This window comes from Cheilinus undulatus, linkage group 17 (assembly GCF_018320785.1).
Source record: "Cheilinus undulatus linkage group 17, ASM1832078v1, whole genome shotgun sequence".
In the NCBI taxonomy this organism is placed as follows: domain Eukaryota; kingdom Metazoa; phylum Chordata; class Actinopteri; order Labriformes; family Labridae; genus Cheilinus; species Cheilinus undulatus.
The window spans coordinates 38,088,980-38,114,111 of record NC_054881.1 but is presented as its reverse complement, the minus strand read 5'-3'; the positions used below and the strand labels follow the sequence as shown (position 1 = coordinate 38,114,111).

Sequence of the window (25,132 nt, the reverse complement as noted above, 5' to 3'; positions counted from 1 at the left end):
TAAAATGGGATGGCCCATTTACACCAGCAATCACTGCTGCCACCACTATCACTGAAGGCTTGCATAAATATTGTTCTTATCCAACATGGCGCTCCCTGTTGGTTTATTTTCTTCCTGGGGATCAGAACAACTTAGAGGTCAAGTTTTGTAACTCCATTAGAGAGCTAGCAAGGATCCCTTATAACCAACCTAACATAACATTTTGTGGTTAGCCTTTATATTATTTAAACAGTAGAATAAAAAATCATGGAGAAATGAGCTGTAAGCATTAAAACTGTCTCTTCTGCCAGGCTGTAGTTGTTTTGGTAAAGTTTGACATTTTTACATGAGACTATGCTGGGATGGGCTCACTTTTGGAGTCTGCCTCAAGTGGCCACTCAAGGAAGTGCAGCTCTAAGAAAATCTCCATTTGTTTAATGTGTTTTCCCCTGAGGGTTTCTGCTGTTCAAAGGCAGACTCATTCCCCTTCATCTCCTCAAACGGCTGCTGTCAGGTGTGCTGTTAGCACAGAAGTGCCTCTGCGTCAGAAGCTGGAGACACGCAGCAGCATTAGAGGTGAAGAAGGAGATGTAATCTGACAGTAAAGGTTTCTCAGGTCGACTTGGAGAGAATTACGAAGACAGAAAAGGAACAGAGGAGCGGGGAGTCGCAGCAGGTGGAGATATGAAAGAGAGAGAAGGAGAGTGAGCAGCGGGGAGGACGGATGAAAGTCGGACAGACCGACAGAAGGACACAGAGCCGATGAGAGTGGACGGAAAGTGTCCGGCCCGCTGTGTTTCAGGACACACGCCGCTTCCTGTCTGATTACATTCACTCCAACAACAAACAGCCTGTAGCCTCACAAACACACGACCCCGCCGACTGTCAGCGCCGCTCTGAACAGCCGCCTTGTTTTATCATCTGAGGCTCATGCGAGGTTCTGTTGTCGTTTCAGCCGGGCAGCCGCAGCCTCCGGGCAGATTAACAACAATCTGCAGGAATGTCAGGAATTCAATAAAGAAGGGCTTATTTTCATATCTGTGGAGATGTTGTTCTGAGATTTTACAGCTGACTTTAACAGGATTAAACGTCGACATGTTCATGCCAGAATATCTGAAATATTCTTTCTCTCTCTGACACAGCACGGAGAAATTGAAACTGTCTGACTACAACCCCACCACTGAAAACACTCATGTTGCTGAGAAAAAGTCTTCTCAACAAACAAAGGTAGCTGCATGATCACGCATGAATTCATTCAGCCCACGTGACGCCAAATTCTGACCAAAAACACATCTGAAGACTAAGAGACTGCAGAAATGATTCCACACAGGGATTCTCCATCACAAAACTATCACTAAGATCATATTTTGTGGTTGAAAACAGCAGCTGGATGAGTGGTTAGTCAGTCTACTGAGCTTTGGAATAGAAGTATCCAATAAAAGGAGCTCTACAGTCATCCTTATTCAGTCTTTGACCCCCTTTGTTTAACAGAGCAGTCAAAACCTCCGGAGGAGAAATGCAACAAGTGTCTGGCAGTAAGGACAACTGAACAATGTGGGGATTCAATATTACAAGTTCATTTATGGGAATTTACAATAAAAACAATAATAATAATAATAAATGAGGGTCTTTATTTTGTTCAGAAAAAAAGAAATAATCATTTCAAGTTAAAAGAGTCCTAAATTAATGAAAAAATGGAAAAACAATTTTCCAGTTCAAAAATTGGAAATCTATGAGAATGAACTCTTATAATTCGTGAGACTACAAAGCCAGCATTCGCTGTTTGCATGGAAGACAAGCAAATTAGATTGAACTTTTATTTTGCAGTTTAATGCTAAATATTTTTTTATTCTGTGAAAAAGCAACAAGAATATTTCTGTGGCTTTAGCCAGAGTCATCACATGATTATTGTCTGGACTTGGAAGAGACATTTCTGTAAAAAGGGCAATCAAACCACAGTTTTAGTTAGAATTCTCTTAACAAAATACAACAAAAGGTCAAAATACACAATTTCATGATCATCACATTTTTCAAAATAATAATGAGGGTTTTTTTCTTGAAAGTCTTTAAGATGTAAAAGTAAGACTTTTACAACTTTTTAAGCCAAATTTTCTGAGTTTTAAATACGTAAAATTTAAAACTTTATGACCTACAAAAACGGCCATATTTTTCTCAAAAATGAACAACTTTTAGACCAACAAAAAAGTTGGTTTTGTTTTGTGTACCGTTGTTCTTATAAGATTGTCTATACCTTTAACTCCATAAACATGAAATGTGAACTTTATAAAGTCAAAATCTATTACCTTTTCATCTTGAATTTTTTTTTTTTTTTCATAAATGTACAACTTTTCATTATCCAAAATTCAGAGTTGGATTTTTTAGTAATTTTATGATTTCATGAAACAAAAATGTCTTTTTTCATTATTATTTTTAACTCCAAAATTAAGAGTTTAGTTTCTCATAAACTTTTCAATCTCAAAAGTTTTTGACTGAAAGATTTTGACTATTTTTTTTTACAAATGTGACTGAATCCCTTGTTTATTTATTTATTTATTATTCAATTTATTCTTAAGTGTCCTCATATTCTGTCCTAGGAATTTATTTTCAGCATTTTAACCATAAATTTCATTTGAATAATTCACAGTTCTGTAGACCAAACAGTGTTAATATTCTAATAGTGAAAGACAGTCTGAGAATATTGACTTAGCTGCAACATGCAACTGCTTTAATTAGTTTATCTTGCTGAGATAAACTATACATTTCACCTGCAAGTCTTTATTGTTGTAAGTTTCTTTAAAACACAGCTACAGATGGCCACATACTAGACCAGGGGTGTCAAACTCAATCACAGCAGGGGCTGGGTTCTGGATTTAGGGCTAACCTGAGGGCCTAACAGCGTCACTGTCAACCTTATTTCACCAGAAATAAAATATGAAAAACACCTTTGCACTGATGATAAACGATTTTGACATTCAAAAAGTTAAAAAGATAAGTTTAAAGGCTCACGATCTGAGAAAAGTAAATTTATTAGTTCAAAAAGCTCATAACATGAAATTGAAAAATAATGTCTTTAAAGGCAAATATATTAGAAAGAAAGTCAAAATCATGACAATAAAAGTCAAAATATGATTCAAAATTTTAAATTGTGAGTGCAAAAGGTCAAACTATGGGATTGTGAAGTCAAAGTTTGGAGTTGAAAATGTGTGGTAAAACAAAATAACAAAAGGTTTAAAAGGTCAAAATATCACTAAAAAATCTGAATTATGAGTCTTAAAGCTCAAAATTTTATATGAGAAGTCAAAATTATGAGTCAAAATGCTCAAAGTATGAAAATTAAAATAAAAATCCTAAATTTGAGTCGTAATCATCTTACAGACTGGATTTAACTGTTTCACGAGCCGGATTTGGCCCCCAGGCCCTGAGTTTGACACCTGTGACTAGATGATTCTTAAGTGATGATTCCATTTCAAACAATTTTCTATCTTAAAATCCTCTGAGTGCAAATACACCTGTGTTCACCTGTTTGTGGCATCGATGTTGGACTAAAGATTCCCCATAAATGAGCTCCCCATGTGATGAAACGTGACTTTAAAAGAAAAACAAACATTGAGGATGTTTGAAATTCTCCGCTGGCTGTCCTGGCATGCAGTAGTTTGAGTTACAGAATAATTAAAGAAAATAGGAAAAACTGAGGGTGGCTGAGATGAAGGTATAGTTGTGTTTTTGTCTGCAAGAGGTAAAACTAAGTCACATCCAACTGGTGACACTGCTGTTATTATTCATAGTGGGTTTGTCTTTTGGAGACAGTCCGACCTTGACTTGTATACACCAAACATGTTTGACACCTACAATTCATCAATTCATCACAAATTTTGACAGTGGATAAACATTTTTTTAATAATGCGACTTAAATTTGGGTATTTTATCACTGATTTTCAAGTTTATTAGGATAACTGACCGGCAGCTGCAGCAGACGAGGTGATGGAGTTGCTTTGAGACCAACTGTTGGAGTGCAACATTTGATAAATGCTTAATTCCTATTGGCTGACAAACCGTTGCTATACTTGGAAACCTTCCCATGCACACACAGCTTCTGTTAGCTGCAGGCACTAGTGCATTAACTAAAGGGTATTGGGTTAGTGCCTCTGAGCATCAGATCTAATCCACAGATGACATACATGTACATCTGACATTCATTTTTAGGAATGCATTTGAGGAATCGTGCAACCCTTGAAGGTTATGTTATGTTTGTTTGCTGCTGTAACACATTGCACATTCACAATATTAATCAGTGCATAAAACCAAGCAATACAAAAACAGCACAGACTGCAAGATTTTTCACCCAACTTTTCCCCAAATTCGACCTGTCTGACACCTAAAATGTCAGGAGGTATCAGGCTGAGCTGACATGTCAATACACGAGAAACATGCAGGGACATTCACAGTGAGTGATGAGGTAGCACTGAGGATACCTCGAAGTGATCGACATGATCTTTGTGCATGAAAGTGATTAATACAATGTGTGTACTTTTTCTCCCATTTTCACATCAAAATAGATACTCATAAAGGCATGGACATTGGCATTGTAATGTCGTCTAATGCCCTTGTTCACTGTTCTGGCATCCTTTTAACTTTGGCTGACTAAGAAAGCGCTTTATGGTGGTTGAAGAAACAGATATTTCAAGAAAGTTTGCTACCCTTTCAGCAAGTTAAAGTAAAGATAATTCTGCTGTGTTCACTGAAATATCTTTTAAAGACGGTTGCTCATGGTCTTAAGATTTGAAAGTGCTGTAATGAACAACTTTTAAACCCCCGAGAGCCTAACATTTCTGCCGGCATCTGAATCCTCATGCAGCTTTTTCAGCAGAGACAGAAAAACAAATGCAGTCTGGTGTCTCGTTTCCCTCCAGTTCCTGTTTGTTCGTTTGTTTTCACGCTGGCTTGAATCCTTTTTTTTTTTTTCTGAGACTCACAAACAGCCGGGAAACTTCAGCTCTTCCTCACGTACTAACTTCTTTTTCCTCTGTAGGGCCTGACGTTATAAAAGCTTCAGATTGACTCTTAAATCGTGGTGCGGGGCGTCGCTGGGTGCAGGTCTGAGCGTCTTTAAAACAGCCAAGACTTGAGCCGCTGTGACATCACACAGATCGAAGGTGATGGGAACACTGATGTGAATTTGGATCATGTGTCTTATATAAGTCCTGCTGCTGTCTGCTCTCATGTGGATCACGCTGCCGCCTGCAGCATTACACACATGCACAGAGCACAAACATGCACGCTGTTGTTGATGTCACTTGTAGGAGCGTGGTGCTGGCTTCGTCTTAATTCCTTTGGGATTAAGATAATGCTGGAACATAACTGCAACATGCTTAATCCATTAACAGAATTTATTAAGCCCATTGTCCAATCATGTCTTAACTCTATCAAGCTGGTTCAGGATATTAAGACTTCTGCTGGTCCCAGTCAGAGACTACACAAACTAATAAAGTGCTGATGTGTGAGGCCTGCTAAAAACAGAACAATTTTTCATTTCAGTTTTCAAAATGTTCTGTGTTCAGACAACTGCCTCAAACACAAATACTAAAAACAACTAAAACACTTAAAAATGCACGCCAGGTAGAGCTAGGAAATATGGCCTAAAATTATGCAACACTATTTTCAATGCTTGCTGCATTGTGTTACTAGATTAGAAGGAGCAGGGCCGCCTCTGGCCAAAGTGGGGACCTAAGCAGACTCTGCTATGAGACCACTAAATATTGCATGACATCTTGTGATGCCCTGTTAAAGTTTATGTTCAGCCAATACATTACCTTTATCATATATATATATCATGAAAATGCGGCCTGATGTGCAGAGAGGGAGAAAAAACATGCTCAAAGCGAGGCCCCCCCCATATGACGAGGGCCTACGCACTGTGTGTGGTCGGCATCGAGGGAGGGGCAGACCTCATAGGGAACAAAGCATTTAAATGCATATTCTATTAGTCACTTCCGCCCCATAAAACAAGTCTGTACCGGACTCTCTGAGCATGAGATCACAGAAAAATTACTTTTAAAGTCTGCACTTGTAGTTTCATTTCTCCCCTGCTGAGGTTCCCCAAGCTGCCACTGAAAGCAACACATTTCCTGCTGTGTGCTTTCACAATAAAAGCACTCATGCAAAATAACATCCGAAGACTTTTATTACGGAAAAACTTGTTAGAAATAGCATGCTTGTGATTGTTTTAACCATGGCAGTAAGTGTATGGATTTGCCATATTTACAGCTGCTTCTTTGACCTCGTTTAGTGCCACGGTCCGCTTCTTTGAATCATCATGGCGTCAGTTTAAATGCATCTTAAAAGGTTATCTAAGCATTTATTAAATAAATCGCTGCAGTCCTGGGCTCAACTAAGTAGCTCTGCAAAGAGAACACACTCACTTTATGCTGCTTTTATTATGCATGTCAAAATTAGAGAGGAAAGAACACAAGTCTTACACTTGATGGAGTTTTGTGCCCTCAACTTCGCCTGGAAGGCAGCAGCTGCCTGAAAGGCACAGCCCATTCTCCAATTGCCTTCCAATCACATAAAGTCATCAGCTTATCCCCTCAACCAATCACCAGTGGACCTCGTATCAAATGAGTAAGCTTAGCTACCATTAAGTCAAATCTGAAAAATGTCAGATTAAAACAAACAAGCAAACAAAATCAACCCAGTTGGATCTCCTTAATAAATTGAGAGAAGCTTATCTGTTTAGTAGGCATCTGGATGCTTTCTAGGATGCTTAGTATCTTATTTTTTAGAGCCTAGCTGACTTCAAGGCAGCTAAAGACATGCTAATGTCTTTCCAGCTGCTTATCCTGGCTACCTGCCAGGTAGCCCATTGGTTGTGGATGATGGTAAGGCAGCTAGGCATAGTTAATGCTTTACTTACAGGTGACACATTTATACTAGCTACCTGCTAAGCAGCCCCTTGGCCCCTTGTTTCATGTGAATAGTACTTTATGCTACTTTTATTCATCCACAGCTGTGACTGGTAGTTTGAACTATTGTTGGTATTGGTTATTCTATATTGGTGTTATCTACAATGCAAGTTATCTAAGCCTTTAAGTTTATCCAAGCCTCCTAATGTTAGGAGGTAGAACTGCCTTTTGGTACTCCATGGTGATAAAAGGTAGGAGAAACTGCATGTGTACAAAGAGCCTGTTTGCACATTACTGACATGCAATGTGCATGACTGGAAATTTCCTTCATTCTTTTTTATGCAAATCCATGAATATGACACAAAAAAAAAAAAAAAAAGAAACAGAGATGTTACAAAAACGACACTGGTAAAGTTAGCTGTAAAGTCATTATAACATGGGGTTCTATGGGGGATTGATTCACTTTTGTTGTTAGCCTCAAGTGGCCACTCAAGGAACTGCAGTTTTCAGCCCTTGTGCACTGATTTTATTTATTCTGTCCGGCTTGTGCTGCTTGTAAAACCAGTATAAATTTAAGGAATATGCTGCTTGGATTAGGACAGGAATTAGCCAAGAGTCCAATGACTCCAAAGTCTGCAGCAGACTTTCAGTGATATTCTGTTAAATAAAATATTTTGAAGACACAGAACAAAATAAAATAAGATAAAGTCAGAGAAAGAGATTAATGGGTCATATCTGTAGGGAAAGAATCATGAAGTAACCGAAAAAAACTTTGACCCTGAAATCAACAAGTCCAAACAAGACCTCCGTATCAAACTCCCCGATTACGGAGGCGTTGGTCTCCTCGCTGTTTTCATCCTCATTAGACGGACATCCAAAATAACTGAGACGGATAATAAAATGCAAATCACAGTAAACAGTGGAGGGAGGGCAGCCGAGGGATTTGGGGACACTTCTGTTCTGAATCTTAGCCTTGGGAACGATTATTATCTGCTTCTTTGGGTCGAACGCCATCCTCCTCATCGCCACTAATTGGGATTTGTCCAAATCCTCAGAGAGTTGGTGGCTAATTGGGGATGGATGGACTGAAGGCTATTCTGTTTCTCTTTCCAATGCTGTCTACTGAGAAGCTTAAGATATGGTTTGTGTTTGGTGTGATTGGAAAACAACACCATGACAGTGACACATTTTATCTTGAGATGGGCTAACGGGGTTAGACAGCATTGACTATTCTGTTTGTGAATAAATACATATTTATATTTGGATTGCAGTAGCCTGTATTATATAACCCAGCGCCCATTTAATAGCTTTGAATGACATTCACCACTCTTAGGCATTGCATTAACAGAGATTTGGATCTGTTTTGAGCATTCATTTTCAAAGTAATGTCTGGATGCACATCAATAGATTGGTGTCCGACAGACTGCATTTGGAGGTGGTCTGGGATATCTTCATCTAGTTGGATTGGTTATCTAGCTGGAACAAGTACTGGCACACTCTGTCAGCTGAAGTAGTTTGCTGTGTTCTGAACATAAACCAAAATTGCAGCTCTGGGAATTGCAGGTCTTCTTAAAGATCTGGATGATTTTTCTCAGATCAGTTTAGACAGCAGATCTTTTGGCACTAAAAAAGCTCTTCATTTGGAACATTTGGCCTCTTTTACAGCCTTAAAACAGCAACCAAATAAGAAAAAAGGAAATGATTTCTCAAATGAGAGCCAGTTCTTTGAGCCTGCTTGTCCACTAACGACACATCCCAACCCCCTTGTTGTCTTGGATCGAGTTGTCAGTTAAATCTAACCAGTACCCTACAAGATTCATCTGCTAAATAGTATATCAGCAAATCCTTTAAAAGCCTGTTTATGGCAGGAAAAGCTGTGAAAGAGGCACTGCAAGCCTCTTAGCATGCGGCTAATTGGACCAGCAGCTCCACTACACACAGCATGCAGGGATCCCAAGCCACAACAACAGAGCTACAGAAATAATGTATGGGCTGTAGTTCACATAAGAGAAGGGACACTGAGTTCCACTCAAGGTATTGCAATTTTTAGGGCTCGTGCAGTTACTTAAAATAGTCTTTCAAGGAAATGAATGCTGCTTGAAAAAGTTGTGTATTTAAGGAGCATACTGTGTGCGCAAAGAGCTTGCACATGGCTTTTAACTGGAACTCTAATTTGCATGACTTTAAAAGTTTCCTCCTTTTCATTATTTTTGGAAACATTAAAAACAAATCAATGTATACAGTTGTCAAAGAAAACAATAGAAGTAAAGATGTTATGGGCCATAAAGGTGGTTAAAAAGCTGTAAATTTGGACAATTTAACATGGGGCTCTATGGGGGCTGACTCACTTAAGGTGTCAGCCCCCAGTGGCCAGTCAGGAAACTGCAATTTGCAGCACTTGTGCATTGACTTCATTTATTCTTTTCAGCTTGTGCAGCTTGTAAAGGCAGTGTACATGTAACAAACATGCCTGGATTTTTGTAGATTAGCAATGAATCCAAAGTCTGCAGCAGACATTCAGTGATATTATGTTGGATAAGAGATTTTGAACACACAGAACTAAAACATAGTGAAAACACACCTCCACAGTATTGACCTGCATAATAAAGTGCAGTCTCTTGGTTTCTTGGTGCCAAAAAGATTATGCAGTCTAACCTCGGCATTACTCCATAATATATTTACATTCAGAGTTTGTTTGATTTCTGCTTCAAATGTCAAAAATTAAACTTAGAAAATTTGTAATAACACTTTACATTTACTTTATCCCATAAGCTATAAAACAGATGAATCTGAATATATCATCTTTGGGGGGAAAATGTCAGCTTTCTCTTAAAATATCCCGAGGAGTCATGTCTGCCAGGATACTGTTGATGAAGAGCAACAGACTTTGGCTTGCACAAATTTAATTCCAAGAAATAAATCCAAGCTAGTAATGAGCAGAAATTGTATTAACCTGCATTAACATGAGCAACAACAAGCCTGCATGATTATGTGCAGGGTGTGTGGTAATGCATTTTTTCAGTTTTTAATTTCATGGGTGAGTCTGTGTTTTGGCTGGAGCGTGACGAGATGCTCGGAGACGAAGAGACACAGGGTTCACAAGACCAGGCGGGATTTACACTATTTTAATGAAAACTTTTATTGAAAAATATGACCAAAAATGGTCAGAACAGCAAAATAATGCAGGTATGTTTGAAATATTTTACTGTTAATCATCATGTAAAGAATGTCAGTCATGACTTCCATCTCTTCAGTTCATTCTATTTCAATAAGGGATCACATTCTGAGTTTTCCTCACCATAATCCATTGCTAAAATTCCAGTAATAAAAACACAAGCAAACCTGGACTCTTTTATACAAAAGTTTAGTGTGAAAAAATCAGAGTACAACAGGCTGTGATAAAAAATCTGAGTCATTTCAACAGCAGAATTTCCGAGGGACAGCAACTTTATAAACAGTAAATACAAATCTTTCTGTGATCACAAAGTTTGCTGTGGATTACAAAAACCTTTTGCTATAGTTTTTTCTCATATGAGCCTTGACAGTTTTGAACACTTGGAACACAAACAACCCGTACAATCAGCAGGCGCTCGTGTGTCTGTTCTGCCTGCTGCCGCCTGGGAGAGACGGACGAACAACAAACTGCATTTGTTAGAAACTTTATCTTCAGTTCAGTCAGGACCACTTTATCAAAAAACACGTGATTTGTGTTGAACAATATTTCTTTATTAATAGCTATTAATTAGCACTTATTGCTGTTATTTATATTTGCTGGTGTGGCTGTTCTGGGATCCACCTGCCCTTCCATGAGCCTACTTGGAAAGCATCAAGCAGGAACAGCACACATTCCCGCTCTTCCTATGTGGATAAGAAATGCCTGAGGCAAGGAGAGAAGTGGCAGAGTAGAGCAGGCATCAGTGACAACAGAATGACACTGATTATTTTTATTGTTAACATAGGTCAAGATTTTTAAATTCCTTTAGGCCAGCCACACATTAGATGATTTTTTAAATCTGGAACGATTTTAAAACTATGGGAGACCACAGACTTCAGGACAAGTTCAAAAGATTTTTCATCTTTGATCCTCTGAACACACACTAGACGACTCAGCCAGACTGTCATCTCACTGGAGACCGCACACCTGCCAACCTGCCTACGACCTCGCGTGATAACGACACGGATGTCTGTCGATACCGTCTTGCTGTCTCTCCACAACAGGCTGTCCTGGCATGCATTACAGGTGAAGCAAAAACCATAAAACATGGGAAAGACTGGCTGAAATCAAGTTAAACTTGTGTTCATGGTTGTAAGTGGTGAAAGTGAGCATGATCTGGCTGTGACGCTACCCAGTCTGCTCGCTCTCATTGGTTGTTGTGGGCACTCCGTCGGAGGCACTACAACCTAGAATCCTAAATATCAAACCCGTTTGATAATTACAATTTGGGATTTTGGAGGCTACGATGCGATTTGGAGCAGTAAAACTATCGTGTTGACACCACACATGTGCAGACTACTCAAACAGTTGTTTACGACAAGGCTCCTCTCAGGATACACCCCCATTGTCGGGGGAGGCAAATCTTGCCTCAAATCGGGCTTAAAATCCTGTAGTGTGTGGCCGGTCTTAGCGTCAGTGTCGCTATAGTTAGTAAGTTTTCAGACCCCTCTAGCAACTCTTTTTCAAAAAAGCCACTTGTGACAAATCTAGCGACCTTCTCTGATGTTACTGGAGACTTTTGGAGACTCCGACGTTTAAGCATGTATCATTGTTGCTCCTCTCCGTCGGCCCCTCCCCGTCCCAAAGCACTGACAGGCAGCACAGTCCTCGCAGCAGTCTGTCTCAGCTGGTCTCAGCCTCTACAGTCTATGGTCTCAGCTGCAGTCGGAGCAGGAGATGCCTACGCCCCCATGTCAGACTGCAAACCAACCGCTTTGTGAAGGTGCCTGAACAGTTTTGTCTCTTTTTGGTCGATTTAAAGTTTTTAATGAAGCCTTTATAAGAAAAATATTTATAAATGTTATGGTTAAAAATATTAATGTTTCACTGGAATTTGATGTTGGCTTGTAAGTGGACCATAAGGCTTAAAACTAAACCAAAAGTAAGAAAGCTAAACTTCTAAGAAAAATAGAATAATTAATAGAATAATAAACTAAAAATAAAAATTAAAGTTACTCTGCCAGAGTATCTCTCGAGTCATTTTGTTGCCAGTCCCAAGCCCAGATAAAGGAGGAGGGTTGGAATTGTGACGTTGTAAAAACAAGAAATTGACAGGAGCAAGTTCATTTGTAGTTCTATACATCTTAAAGATCTTTTTACTCACTTTTTGTCTCCAACAGCGTCCATTACAATTAAATGCATACCCATGATTATTTAGCGACTTCTGGCAACTTTTAGGACAGCCAATAGCTACTTTCCTTACTGAGGAGTTGGCAGCACTGCTTAGCGTGTTCCAGACTCCTCATGTATAAAAAGCATTGTTAACATACATTATTGTTCAAACTACAAGAGTAACAGTCTGACATAGCACAGATTTGATGTTTCTGTCTGTTGTTTATATTGAAATGTAGATAAAGATTCCTATATTTAGACCTCTCTCCATTGATATGCTCCATCTTTCTATTTTCCTTCATCTTTGTTTCTTTGTTCTCTAGGTTCATTCTGTGTATCATTTATTTTCTGCTCTCTCATCCTTTGTGTGTTTTTTCTTTCTCTCTCTCTCTCTCTCTCTCCTCTCTCGCTCTATCTGTGTTCACTGTTTCTAATTAATTCCCAGTTTACAGTCATCTTCGAACACACGCACACACAGTCAGAACACTAATTGAATTTTTAAGCCTCTGCTTTTCATTAGCATTTTGCCTTGTAATGTGTTTTGTGTCGCCTGCGTGCTCTAGTGTGTGTGTGGGGTGTGTGTGTGTGTGTGTGTGTGAGACAGGCAGGCAGAACTGATTTATATTTGAACACTGGTATCTGGGTGAATTATTTCCAATTAAATGTGTGTCTATGTGCGATACAGCTCAGCTGCTATGGGCCAAAAGAAGAACGCAGTTTTCCTGAAGTCACGTTAATAAAACCCAGTCATGAATTCAGCCTTCATCACATTTTTGTCAAACTGAGACATGCTGGATCATGTGCATGCAAAAGCAATGTCATAACATGGTGTACAGTTTAATCATTGTGCATGTTTCTCCAACTTCTCTGGTGCAGACAGTTACTTTACATGTTATTTGCAATGTCAGCATTATCAGTGCAAGGTTCTGTGAATCAGTAATGTTTACCTGGCTTTGTCTGAGATGCTTAATAATTGAGTCAGCTACAGATATCTGGAGCAGCAGATGAGGCCAAATGACTTTGAATTACGAGATAGAATCAGCTGTTATCACTGCTGAAACAAAAATCTCTACATGCATAAAAACTCTTGGTAAAATATACTAGAATAACCAGCAAGCATTAAAAAAGCTGTTTAAACTGGCTTTAATTATGTGTTAAATGAAGTATTACTTCTTGCATTTAAATGATGACGACTTTATATTTGCTCCTTTTTTAAAATAGTAATGATAATTCTTAAATTGACAGTTAAGGGCTGCAGGGGTAAACGCTGTTGCCTCACGGCAAGAAGTTCCCTGCTTCGCTTCCCAGTCAGTGCCTTTCTGTGTGTGTGGCGTTTGCATGTTCTCCCAGTGCATGCGTGGGTTCTCTCCGGGTACCCCTGGCTTCCTCCCACCACCAAAAACATGCTTGTTAAGTTAATTGGTGACTCTAAATTGCCCGTAGGTGTGAGTGTGAGCATGACTGGTTGTCCGTCTCTATAAGTCAGCCCTGTGATTGACTGGTGGCCCGTTCAGGATGAATCACTTCTCACCCAGGGACTGCTGGGATAGGCTTCAATACCCCCCACAACACCAAAAGGATAAGCAGTATAGAAAATGGATGAATGGACGGAATTTGACGGTATCCCCAGATTTATAACAAATTTGCCCTCTGGCAGTGAGAGTGAAATCAATCAGGCCCCTTTGTAAGTCTTTCAGACCGCAGGGCTCTGTGCCGGTTCCCAAACCTGATTTTGACTAAGCCCCCCCCCCAAAAAAATGGGTTTTGAAGCTGAAAACCTGTTTCTCAGCTAGAACCAAGAAATAGTTGGTTCTTCCTCATAAACCGTGACATCATCAATGGGCGTGTCATATTGTAGTTTGTGAAGATGAGAGGGAAACGGAGAAAAAGTGGTTGGCTGAGGAGACGAGGTGCTTGGTAGCGATTTGGGCATCGGGGCATTGAGGCAGGGACGATGAAGCCTGGGTTCACCCTAACGCCAGACCATATAATTAATGATAGATCAGATAATTATAGCATAGCATAGCAATGACAGATAATCAATGCAATCTGGCATTCTGAAGGTGTTTGAAGAAGCAACATCCTCCCACTTTGGTTCTGCTACACTGGTGTGAACGTGGGCTGGTTCACCAGAAAGCTCCAAGGTTCTAAGACTCCAGAACGGAGCCAGAGCCAGAACCGTGTCCATCTGAAAGCACTAGTAGTAACCAAGGCTGCCCATCCCTGGCCAAGAGGCATAGAATTCCCTTACATATTGGGCTGCATTCACCAAAATCTTCATATTTTCCAAAATTTGTTCATGAGACATCAAATTCATGGCATGTTCTTAAACTGCTGGATTGCATCCTCCTACATTGATGAATGTTGACTTCTTGTGTGCTAGAAAGTTTGTGCAAAGTTTGAAAAGAAATCTATAAGATATTGTGTCACATAGATGACAAGCATGGACGAGTGTGTGCGGATGGATAGACAGCTTGAAAACATGATGCCAAGACTGGGAAGCATCACAGCTGATATAAAACTAAAGTAGTCCTTATATTCCTTACACGTATGTGACGAAAATATGTGCACTTTTTTCTGTCTGGACTCCAAACTTTATCTTCCGAACCTCAGACTCATCTCTGACTCTTCTTAGACGATGTTGACCTCAGCCTCGGGGTAAAAACAGAAGTCTAGTTTTAAGAAAACCCCGGGTAATGAGCAGTGAAGACTCTGCAGTGGTGCAGAGTAACAAAACAGTGGTTTCAGGGTTTACCACCTCCACACACTGCTCTGCAAACACCCCACACACACTCTGTTCGTGCGTCGGTCTGAGTGTGAGCTGCAGCTGCCGGTCCGCGGGAGCGTCTGACTGAGTGGGAGGCTGAGAGTCACTCCAGAGACCAAAAACACTCCAACACAAAAGAGCTGAGCGAGCTGAAGAGACGGCCGGCTCGTACTCACTCTGATAGAGCCAGTGTGTGTTTTGTGTGTGTGTGTGTGTGCTTGTGTGAATGTGCTGTGCAGCAGCTTGTTATCAGAGTCTCAGAAGTAATCAGCATGTTGTTTAGGCGATAATTTAAATTCAGCCGACTAAACACAAGCCATTTGAGTCTGAATGAGAAACTCTCTGACCTCACCTTAAAAGTCCCATCATGCACTTTGTCTGAGTAAATAAAGCTGACGAGAGTCAGAATAAATATTCATCAACTCTGACATTTTCAACCTCAAACACAAAACACTCATTTTATACAGTTTTAAGAGCCAAAATCATTTAAGCTATTCAAATCTGCTCTAATAGCGCCAAATCATCTCTGTAAATATTGTCAGATATCATTTAAGACTGCAAATTACATACAGAGAAAATGATGTTAAAACATGGAGGGAGAAAGTTGTGGATTTCTCTGCAGAAGCGACTAATAAATCATCTAAAGCAGTGGTTCCCAACCTTCTTCCCAACCTTGACTGTTTTCACTGATACAATAACACAAACTGAAGTAACATTCTAAAAAAGTCTCTGTGTCGTGAATCTTTGGTCTGAACTGGCCTTCAGAGACGCAACGTGATTTATGGGTCAGTGTACTTTCTAGCAGATCATTTCCAGGTTGAAAACCAGACTGAAAAACAGGAGAAAAAACCATGTATCATTTTTTCATTTAATATTTGATTGATAATTGAATAACAAATAAATGAAAAATGGCTCATTGTTCACTTTTCTGTTTTGAAAACCAAATCAAATAATGAAAATACTGTTCATTTTCTAATTTTCATTTGTGAAACTAAATCAAATAACCAGGAAATGATGCGTCTTTTTAACTTTTGCTATTTATGTTGGGATCATAGAATGTAATATGAAAAAACAGCTGTAAGCAGTCAGTTTGATTGCAGTATTGATTTGCATAACCTGGTGCAGGTGTTGAGCTCAGAAAAGCATCCTGAGAATCACATGCTCATCGCTGAGGAGTTCATGCTTCCTTTAATGACATAGGGGAACACACATGCCGGCACCAAGTTAAGGTGCACTCACACTGGGCAATCTGTACTGTGCCTGGGTACGTTTGAGCCTAAAAGTCCAATACATTTGTCCAGCATGAGTACACTCTGCCGTGCTTAGACGCGGCATGCTTCCCTCCGGCAGGGAGGGACAAGGTGGACCAAGGCATGGCACGAATGCAAATGAAGGAGCACAAGTACGGGAACGTGACTTAACTTGGTGCTGGTGTTTGTGTTCGTATATCATTACAGAAAGTGTGAACTCCTCAGCGATGAGCATGTGATTCCCAGGATGCTTTTCTGAGCACAACGCCTGCACCAGGTTATGCAAATTAATACTGAAACCATACTGATGGCTTACGCATGTTTTTTTATATTTCATTCTCTGATCCCAACATTCAAAGCAAAAGTCAAAAAGAAGCATCATTTCTTGTTTATTTGATTTCGTTTTAGAAATGCAAACAAGAAAATGAACCATTTTTTCATTATTTGTTATTCAATTATCAATCAAATATTAAATTAACAAATGATACACGGATTGGGGGAAACTCATGTTATTCCACTTTTCCGTTCTTGATCGAAAAAGAAAAAAAATGGATAAACAAGCGGATTTTGCAACACAGGATAGTGCAATTCCAGGGGTGTCAATACTTTTGTCCATGACCATAGGGTAAGACAACAGAAAAAATGAACTAAAAGTGGCAAAGGAAGTAGCAAAACTGGGCCACAATTTGCAAAATAATTATAAACTGGGGGAAAATAGGGGGCAAAGATTGGTTAATTGTGGCAAATATTTCCAAAAAAGTCACTGAAATGAGTAAATGTGACAAAAGTGGGTTAAAGTGATGAAAGATGTTGCAAAATTTGGTAAAAAAAAAAGACCAAAACAATGGAAAAAATGGGCAAAATGGTTGAAAAGGGGGAAGAACTGACAAAACGGGGGCAAAACTGGGGGGGGGGGGGGGTTTAAAGTGGCAAAATGAAGCATCAAAAATGGGTGAAAAGCTGTGAAATGGGTTAAAAATAGCACAAATAAATAATTTTAACATTAGAACCCAATAATAGTTGACACACTGTTAGGATGATAGCACCAAAGCTATTGATCCAACACACATGCAGGGACAACATTAATAAATGCTGCATACAGCTGTGGAGGGCAGGGGAGTTTTTCAGGGGCTGATTCTCTGGGTTTGCCAGGGGCCCGGTCTACTCTGTGGGTAGGCCAGCTCTTTACTTTAGGGGTCCACAAACATGAAGACAGAACAGAGTAACACTGAAGTAATCATGATTGTAAAACTCCAAAATTCAGCAGTGGTCAGCTGTTTGACTTTCCTCTTTGTCTTTTTTATGCATTAATCATTCATTTTTCATGTATAAATTCTGGACAAATCATTGATCATTTCTGGACGTGTTCCCAAATCTTTTAATCTGGAGTACCTTTAGCTTGTAGTGTCAGATGATCTGAAACTCATCTGCTTGAAAACGTCACGTCGGCTGCGTAGTCGTGTCCAGGTGCCAAAAGTTAAACTTTATAGTACCGACCGTTCTCTCACTGAAGCAGGAAAGAAGTCATTATTGGAGAGGTGGTGATGACGGAGAGTTCATTCAGCTGATGGCTGCTCCACAAATCTACTGAAGATCCCTTTTATTTTTAATCTACTGATGGGTATGAGCGGCTAGAGAAACTTCCAGAATATCAGAGTAGTGAGGGCTATTTTTAGCAGTATTAAAGGCTGATAAAACCTGAGTTTTATCACTTCCTAGACCTCTTTGTCTTTACGCTGTGTCAAAAAATAGGGACAAGCTCTGTAAGGGCCAAAAGGGTAGCGGCATGGTGTTTTTTATTTTAGAATCATAGATAAGGTGCTAAAAAAAGAGTGTCACCTGTATGCAAGCAGTTTGCCTTTGCTCTGACTGTCTAAAACATTTAATGTTAAAAAGGGTTCTTAAAATTCATATTAAGCTCCATGCAACCTCTGAATTAGTGAAAATGAATGCACAAAACCAGTGCTCACAGTCTTTGATGGATAAATGCTGCACTTTCATTTTTTCTTGCACTATAACAATGCAAATAGCCCACTGTTTGAAAAGTGTCTCATTCTTTCCCTCCTTATACATTAACCCCTCCATAAATGAATATAAATTAAAATTTGCTCTGACATGTGAGCAGATATGAGGCCGGATATTGTCCCGTGGTGCAGACAGGGCACATTAGTGGTGATGGTGCTGCACTTAAGCCTGTGAGCCTCTCTTTCTATTAATGTCTTCCATAAACAGTATTGATCTTAAGCCACACTCCACTTACCAAATTACATTACAGGTGAATTACTTTAGTTCTATTAAATAATACCAACAGTGAAATAAATGGAGAAAGCGGAGGAATAAAGAAGCGAGGGTGCATGTCAACTGTAACTGTCAAGGACGGGTCAAGGTGTGCTGGAAGCGTTAATGGGAACCAAGAAATCTCACTCTTCCACCATATCAGTTTCCTGTTTTTCTTGTCTTCTTAGGAGATCATGTTTGAGGAAATAAAGGTTATGACAAGTATTCTGAGAAGCAAACATAGCTTTGTGTTGGTAGAGCAGGAGAGGGCTGAGCAGTGTCTTACCGGCCACAGTGACTTTAGCGGTCCTGCTAACGATGCTCCCCACTCCTTCCAGTGTGGCGAGGCACTGATACTCTCCTTCGTCAGGCCGGTGGTGTCGCGAATGCACAACGTTCTGCACCACTAGTGAGCCGTTCGCTAACTGCCTCCGCCTCTCGTCCACCACGGTACTCAGCAGCACTCCGTCCTTTCTCCACGTGATGCTGGGAGATCCCACCGCTGCGTCGGACTGTGCCTGACAGTCGAGCTGCAGCACGCCGCCTCGCACCGTCACCGTGTCCTGAGGCTCCTGGGTGAATGTGAAGTCCACAAAACCGAGACCAGACGAGGAGGTGGAGGAGGAGGAAGGCAGGACGTCTGAAGCTGCAGGAGAAGAGAAAAGTTGGGGTTACATGGAGTAAAAGCTGGGATTTTATGGCAATAAATAAGTGCCACATGCACAATTTACAGCTTTTGATGCTTTAGGAGGTTAGCTTTTCATGCAGTTCTCTCTGAGACATAAGCCAGCAATGGAGGCCAAGCTGGAATGTAAACAAGACTGTGGTTCATAATAACACTGAAATAAACAATGCATTGGACACATAGGACTCATTCTGAGTCTCCAGGAAGTAGCCAAAGTAGCCTTTTGCATGGCTTTTATACTGTGCATACAGAGTCTCCCCATCATGTTAGCATCACAACATATGCAACAGCAGATAGACTTTTAGAATAAAATTAGTTTGGATCTGCAAAATACTTAACACATAGTTGTCTGTGAGAAACAGGTGCAGTTTTGTTTGGTAGACATCAAAATAATGTGGTTAGGTTCAGAACAAATGATTGTAAAAGGGGCCCATGGTGCCAGGACTTTATAATCATAATAATTATTTCTTTCTCTATGTGTTTCCTCACATTTCATGCTCTAAAACTGATCAAACTTGGCAGGCACATCAAGCCTGGTAAAAAATAAGATATGTAATGAGTTCTCAATAGAGGTGGGGAAAATTGACTCCTCCTTACAACTTTCAAAGTGGCAGCCTGCTAAGAAAGTTTCCCCTATATTGATAAAATTTGGTGGGCATATCCAGCAGCCTAAGACCTTTAAAAAAGCCTATGTCGTCATGACAAATTCCCCACAGGAAGTTCACCATTGTGGAACAACTAGCAAAATTTTGTGGGTTTGTCCCATAGACTGTAGAAAGTATTGGACAAACCCCGTGTGACATCAGCCGTCTGCTTAGGCGGACTCAAACGGCTCTTGAAGCCCATCCGTTGAGGCTTCCACATTGAAATCACAGTCTCAGCCAAACTTTGGATCAACCTAATGGCCCGCCCACTAAGCGCAACTTCCTGTCAGCTAGATAGTTAGCATTTTGGTTGACAGAAACATAGCCTCTGTCTGATGAGCTATCTGTCAATCAAATGAGATGCACCAATCACCATTAAGTGAGGTTTACCCTAAATATAATCCAAACGATCGTGGTACAACAAAATTCATCCACCGCACAGTGAGAGCACAATAAGACACTAGCTAATGAGACACGTCTGTTTTTTTAACCAGGCTGTAAACCAGTTTATTTCTAGTGTAAAAACAAACTGTTAAACAGGAGTCCAGGCGCAACTTCCGTGTTCCTGCAGCCAGCCTCAAGTGGACACTCGTGGTATTGCAATTTTTTGCACTTCCACATTGGCTTCATTTTTCAGGACCGAATGTTGCTGCTTGGTTATTCCCACCATTTCCAGGGGTCCTTCTAGGACAGGAAGTAGTTTTTATCTCTGCTGTACATCATCATATCTGACACGGGGAACTATCAGTCATAGTGCCCCCATGTAGGGCCCTAGCACCAACCTAGGGTCTGCGAGGACCCTATTGTGTCTGTATGCGTCGTTTATCTGTCAGAAGAATTGCTAATTCAGGGCTTTAACATGCTTAAAAACTCACCAAACTTTACAGAAATATTGTCCCAAATGGAAATTTTTGTATTTTGGTGGAATCATGCAGGTCCATCAAAACTGAGATAGGGGACTGGGTAAAAACTAAATGCATGTAAACCGATAGTCATATGTATTATGAGGGGCCATCCGCTCATATGTACAGGAAGCACACTACAAACAGCTAAAGGTCAAATTTTGGCTTTTTTGTGCGATTCACAGGTTTCATATTTTAACAAACTACTCTAAGAGATTTCATCCAATTAACTTCAGAATTTTTTTGCTCATACTAGACAAACTGGAAATCTAAAGTTGTGCAAACAGTAAGTTTACACCATAGGGCGCGGCTGTTACCAGAGCCCAAACTTAAACTTTTTTTTTTTTGTATATTTTTGCAGTGAAAATACACCATAATGCATTATAACTCTTTAACACTTATGTCAATCATCACCAGACTTCACAGGGATGATTACACATTGATCCTGAATACATTTATACATCAATATCGTTACTGTGTCACAGCGCCCTCTTCTGGCAATCAAACATTTCTGCCTCTAATTTTTTTAAATTTTCACTTTAAATATTCAGCCCCTGCACACCATTCAACCTAGGCTTATGATTTTTGGTCTGCATATGGATAATCATAAGACCAATAAAAAAGCCTCTTGGAGCCATGTCCTAATCCCAACAGGAAGTCCACCAGCTTTGTTTCAATTTCAAAATAAGGCATTTTGATGGTGCCAAACGACTTTGACCTACTATAACATTCGTATACAATACTCTGCTATCTTCTGCTCTTTTTTGCAAGACAACAGTATCTCACTGAACAAACCCATTCATTTCCATAGCGCCCCCTACTGGCAAAGGGAAGTGACACAAATGGGTCATATCTTCATAATTGTGCTTAACCTATTGAGGTCGGATTTTGAAATAAAAACCTCAATAATTGGCCACAACACAGACACACAGTTTCATTGAAGGATGTCTATATCTCGCCAGTTTGACAGGAAGTGTGTGCAACTCTCATACCAAACATCTGACTGCCTTCAAATTTCACATGTAAGAAGGTCTGCCCCTCTTCATATTCCAAGGTTAATTCAATTGTTTTTACGCAGCATCCCTACTGGCAACAGGAAGTTACACATTTATTTACTGGCAAACAGTTCATCACCTTGCCATTTCACAGGAAGTCACTGTAACTCATATGAAACTTCTGACATGATTTTCAAAGTGAGGTTTACTTATTTGGTTTTACAGTGTAGAATTGGGTAATGGTGCATCCCTTATACAAATCAAATCAGGATCAGACAGATGAAAGCCGAATGTTTGTTTAACCTATCCTTTGTCCAGCCACCCAAAGCAGAATGTGCCACTTTTTTTTTTCAGTGTCATGCACATCCACTGACAAAGCAATAAGCTCCACACACCAATGTTTCTATCCAATTTCCCTCCACTTATCCGGGGTTGAGCTGCAGTGGCAGCAAGCTAAGCAGGTGGGCCCAGACATCCCAGTCCCCAGCAGTGTTTTATAGCTCCTCCTGTGGGATTCAGGGGAGTTCCTAGGCCAGATGGGACGTATAATCCCTGCAGCCAGCTCTGTGTCTGCTCTACTGTCTCCTCCAAGGTGGACATGCCCAGAAAATCCCTAAAGGGGAGGCACAAGAGGGCATCCTAATCAGATGCCCTGAGCAATCTATTCTGGCTCCTTTGGATGCAAAGAGCTCTGCTGCAGAAGTCTCAGCTCCTTATCTCACCCTATCTCTCAGGCTGAGCTTACCCACCCTCCTGAGGAAATGTTTGTGTGCATGCTATCATTATTTTGGTCTACCCAGAGCTCATGACTGAGGGGTTGGTAAATAAGCAAGACACCAGTCTCCAGAAATGTTGGTAGAAAGTAAAGAGTTTGATATTTTGGCACAATGGGCCTCAGTCCAAGCTGCCCTGGGAGTGAAAACATGCTGCATATTTAATGCAAGAGAAAATAAGCAAAGCAGAGTAAACAAATCTGTGATTCTGGAGATTAAAAAAAAAACATCTAATGGTGCAAACCAGAAGCATCATCACGACTTGGTTAAGCTTGGTAAAGACCTAAATCAAAGCTTCTCCTTTGTGATCAGGTGAAAAAGGACTTGTTATATAATCATTCTCAGATCAATTTATTCATGATTTCATGTTCCAGTGGATATATTTCCCCTTCTCTGTGGATAATTTGTCCGATGCGTCTCTTCAAGGCAGAAACCGGAGTCTAAACTTTGACTTGTGTGGCTTTGCTCTGCAGGATATCTTATCATCTCCATCAAAGCTCCATCAACATGTAGTTTTTGTTTTCATGTGTTTATGTGTATTTTAGTGCAATCTTTCCAAAGGCTCTTAGAGCGGTGAGCGGTGGCGTGTCTCTGCTTTGAAGTCGACGCCGCTCTAAAGTCTTTCATCCTGATCAGAGGGGCAGTTTGTTCGGTCAAAGCCGCCGTTCAGCGCCTCTGTGTTTCCTGGATAGACTTTACAGAGGTTTGAGAACCACCTGAAGTCACGTCATTACGGCGCAAAGTCGACTTTGAAGCTCAGCAGATGTTCTCCTTTTTTTCCCCTTCATTTTGCTGACGTTCCCTTTAAAGCCTCGCAGCTTCGGGTTCTCCTGCAGGAAATTTGTGATCAGATTAACGGCGGGTACAAAAACTCTCAGGTTGTTTCCAAACGGGACGAGAAACAAATGGAGAACATTAAAGTCATTTGTCACTAATGGCTGCAGTTTTGCATAGCTTTGTTTCTTTATTCTCTGGCTGCTCCTTGATAAAACCCCACATTTTCATTCTTTCCTCCGGACTGGACATGGCTCACCATTTTTTTCCCCCATGTCTCTTCCTCTTTTCCACCTTTAATCCCCTCCTTTCCTTCTTTCCTTCCTCATCTCTCTTTCTTCCCTTCCCTTCATGGTTTCCTTCTTATTGATTCCCCTTCAGCAGTCCTCCCCCTCTCTCTCTCAGTAAATCACTATCTTGACAGCTCTGTCTGTACTCACTCCCACCAGTCGCTTCATCAGGGTGTCCTTGTCCTCGTTGTCCTGCGGTTTGATGCTATCAGTCCTCTGTCTGCTCTCCTCCATCTCTCTTTTCAGCGCTTATTAGAAATTTCTTCTTTAATTTTTAATCTCCTATTTTGCTTTCCAAGTCTATTATTCCAGAATGATTCCCTGGTAACAATTTGGATGTAACAAGACAAGACAGTTCTTAAAGAAAGGCTTATGCAGAGGTCAGGACTTACAACACACACTAGCTGAACATCATGCACCTGCAGAGGGAGGAGCTACCTCGCCTTTGCACCGGGCTGCTCTAGATATAACTTAAACATGGCTGGTACAACATGTGACACCTCCTAAGTAAACCAAATTTGGAGCCATGGGGCTCTGCAATCAGGTCATCCTTAAAAACACGCTGACCATGAACATTGACCATCTGTGACCTCAAACTGGTCATCACCGCAGGTAGAGAAACTCTGAGCCAGTTTAACAGCATAGGAGGGAGAGGAGGATATAGAGCCATCCAGGACTTTCACTGATAAGATGAGAGTCGGTGACAGAGAGGTGGACACCAGCCAACACCATCCTAACAGACACAGAGTGGCTGTCACCGTGGGTTATACCGTCTGAGAGGCAGACTGCATTAAGGCTCTGGACAGTATCCAAAAAAGGAGTGTGTGGTCTGCGTTTGTGTGTGTTAAACTCTACCTGCTGCCAGCTTACAATCATCTTAACTAAGAGGCTGAGAAGCAGGAAAGTCATGTCATTCAGGAAACCAAAGCCTTCACTGTTTCACAGAAAAACACCAGACTGAATCAGCGTTTGAACCATCGCCATGGTGATTAATAATGTGAAGAATATCCAGCTGGATGATTAAACATCCTCATAAATTAGTTGGTGAATGATTTCAGAAGGACGAAGCATGAGAAAGAGGAAAGAGTTGATTAAACAGTAGAAGGTGGAGTGTCTGTAGTAGCTTTTTGGAGTTAATACAGTCATAATCCTTGAGCAGAAAGCTCAAGGGGCAAAATTGGTAGTAAAAGTGATAAAAGCAGTTCAAAAGTAGCACAAATTGGTTACAGATGGCAAACAGGAGCAAAAGTAGGCAGAAAAATGTTGTAAAGCAGTTAAAAAGTGGCAAAAATTGGTTGCGAGTGGCATAAAAGGGGCCTAAGTGGGCGTACAATGGTGAAAAGCTGTTTAAAAGTGGCAAAAATTGATTTTTGAGTGGCAGAAAGGGGCATATTGGGCAGAAGAAAACGGCTAAAAGCAGTTAAAAAGTGGCAAAAAAATGGGTTATGAAAAGCAAAAAGGGGGAAAATTGGCAGTGAAAATTATAAAGCAGTTAAAAAAGTAGCACAAATTGGTTATAGGGGCAGGGGCAAAAGTGGGCAAAAAAATTGTGAAATTCAGTTAAAAAT

General features: G+C 40.4%; 1 protein-coding gene across 1 annotated transcript in view; it reads right to left on the bottom strand.

Annotated features, from left to right (window-relative positions):
* dcc (DCC netrin 1 receptor) overlaps positions 1–23,798 on the bottom strand; it is a 326,580-nt gene extending 302,782 nt beyond the window's left edge. The window contains exons 1-2 of the mRNA XM_041810331.1: positions 23,711–23,798; positions 18,788–19,147 (exon numbers count right to left, since the gene is read on the bottom strand). Coding sequence (XP_041666265.1) covers positions 18,788–19,147; positions 23,711–23,798 — 448 coding nt within the window. The remainder of the gene's footprint in view (positions 1–18,787; positions 19,148–23,710) is intronic.
* Positions 23,799–25,132: the final 1,334 nt, after the last annotated feature.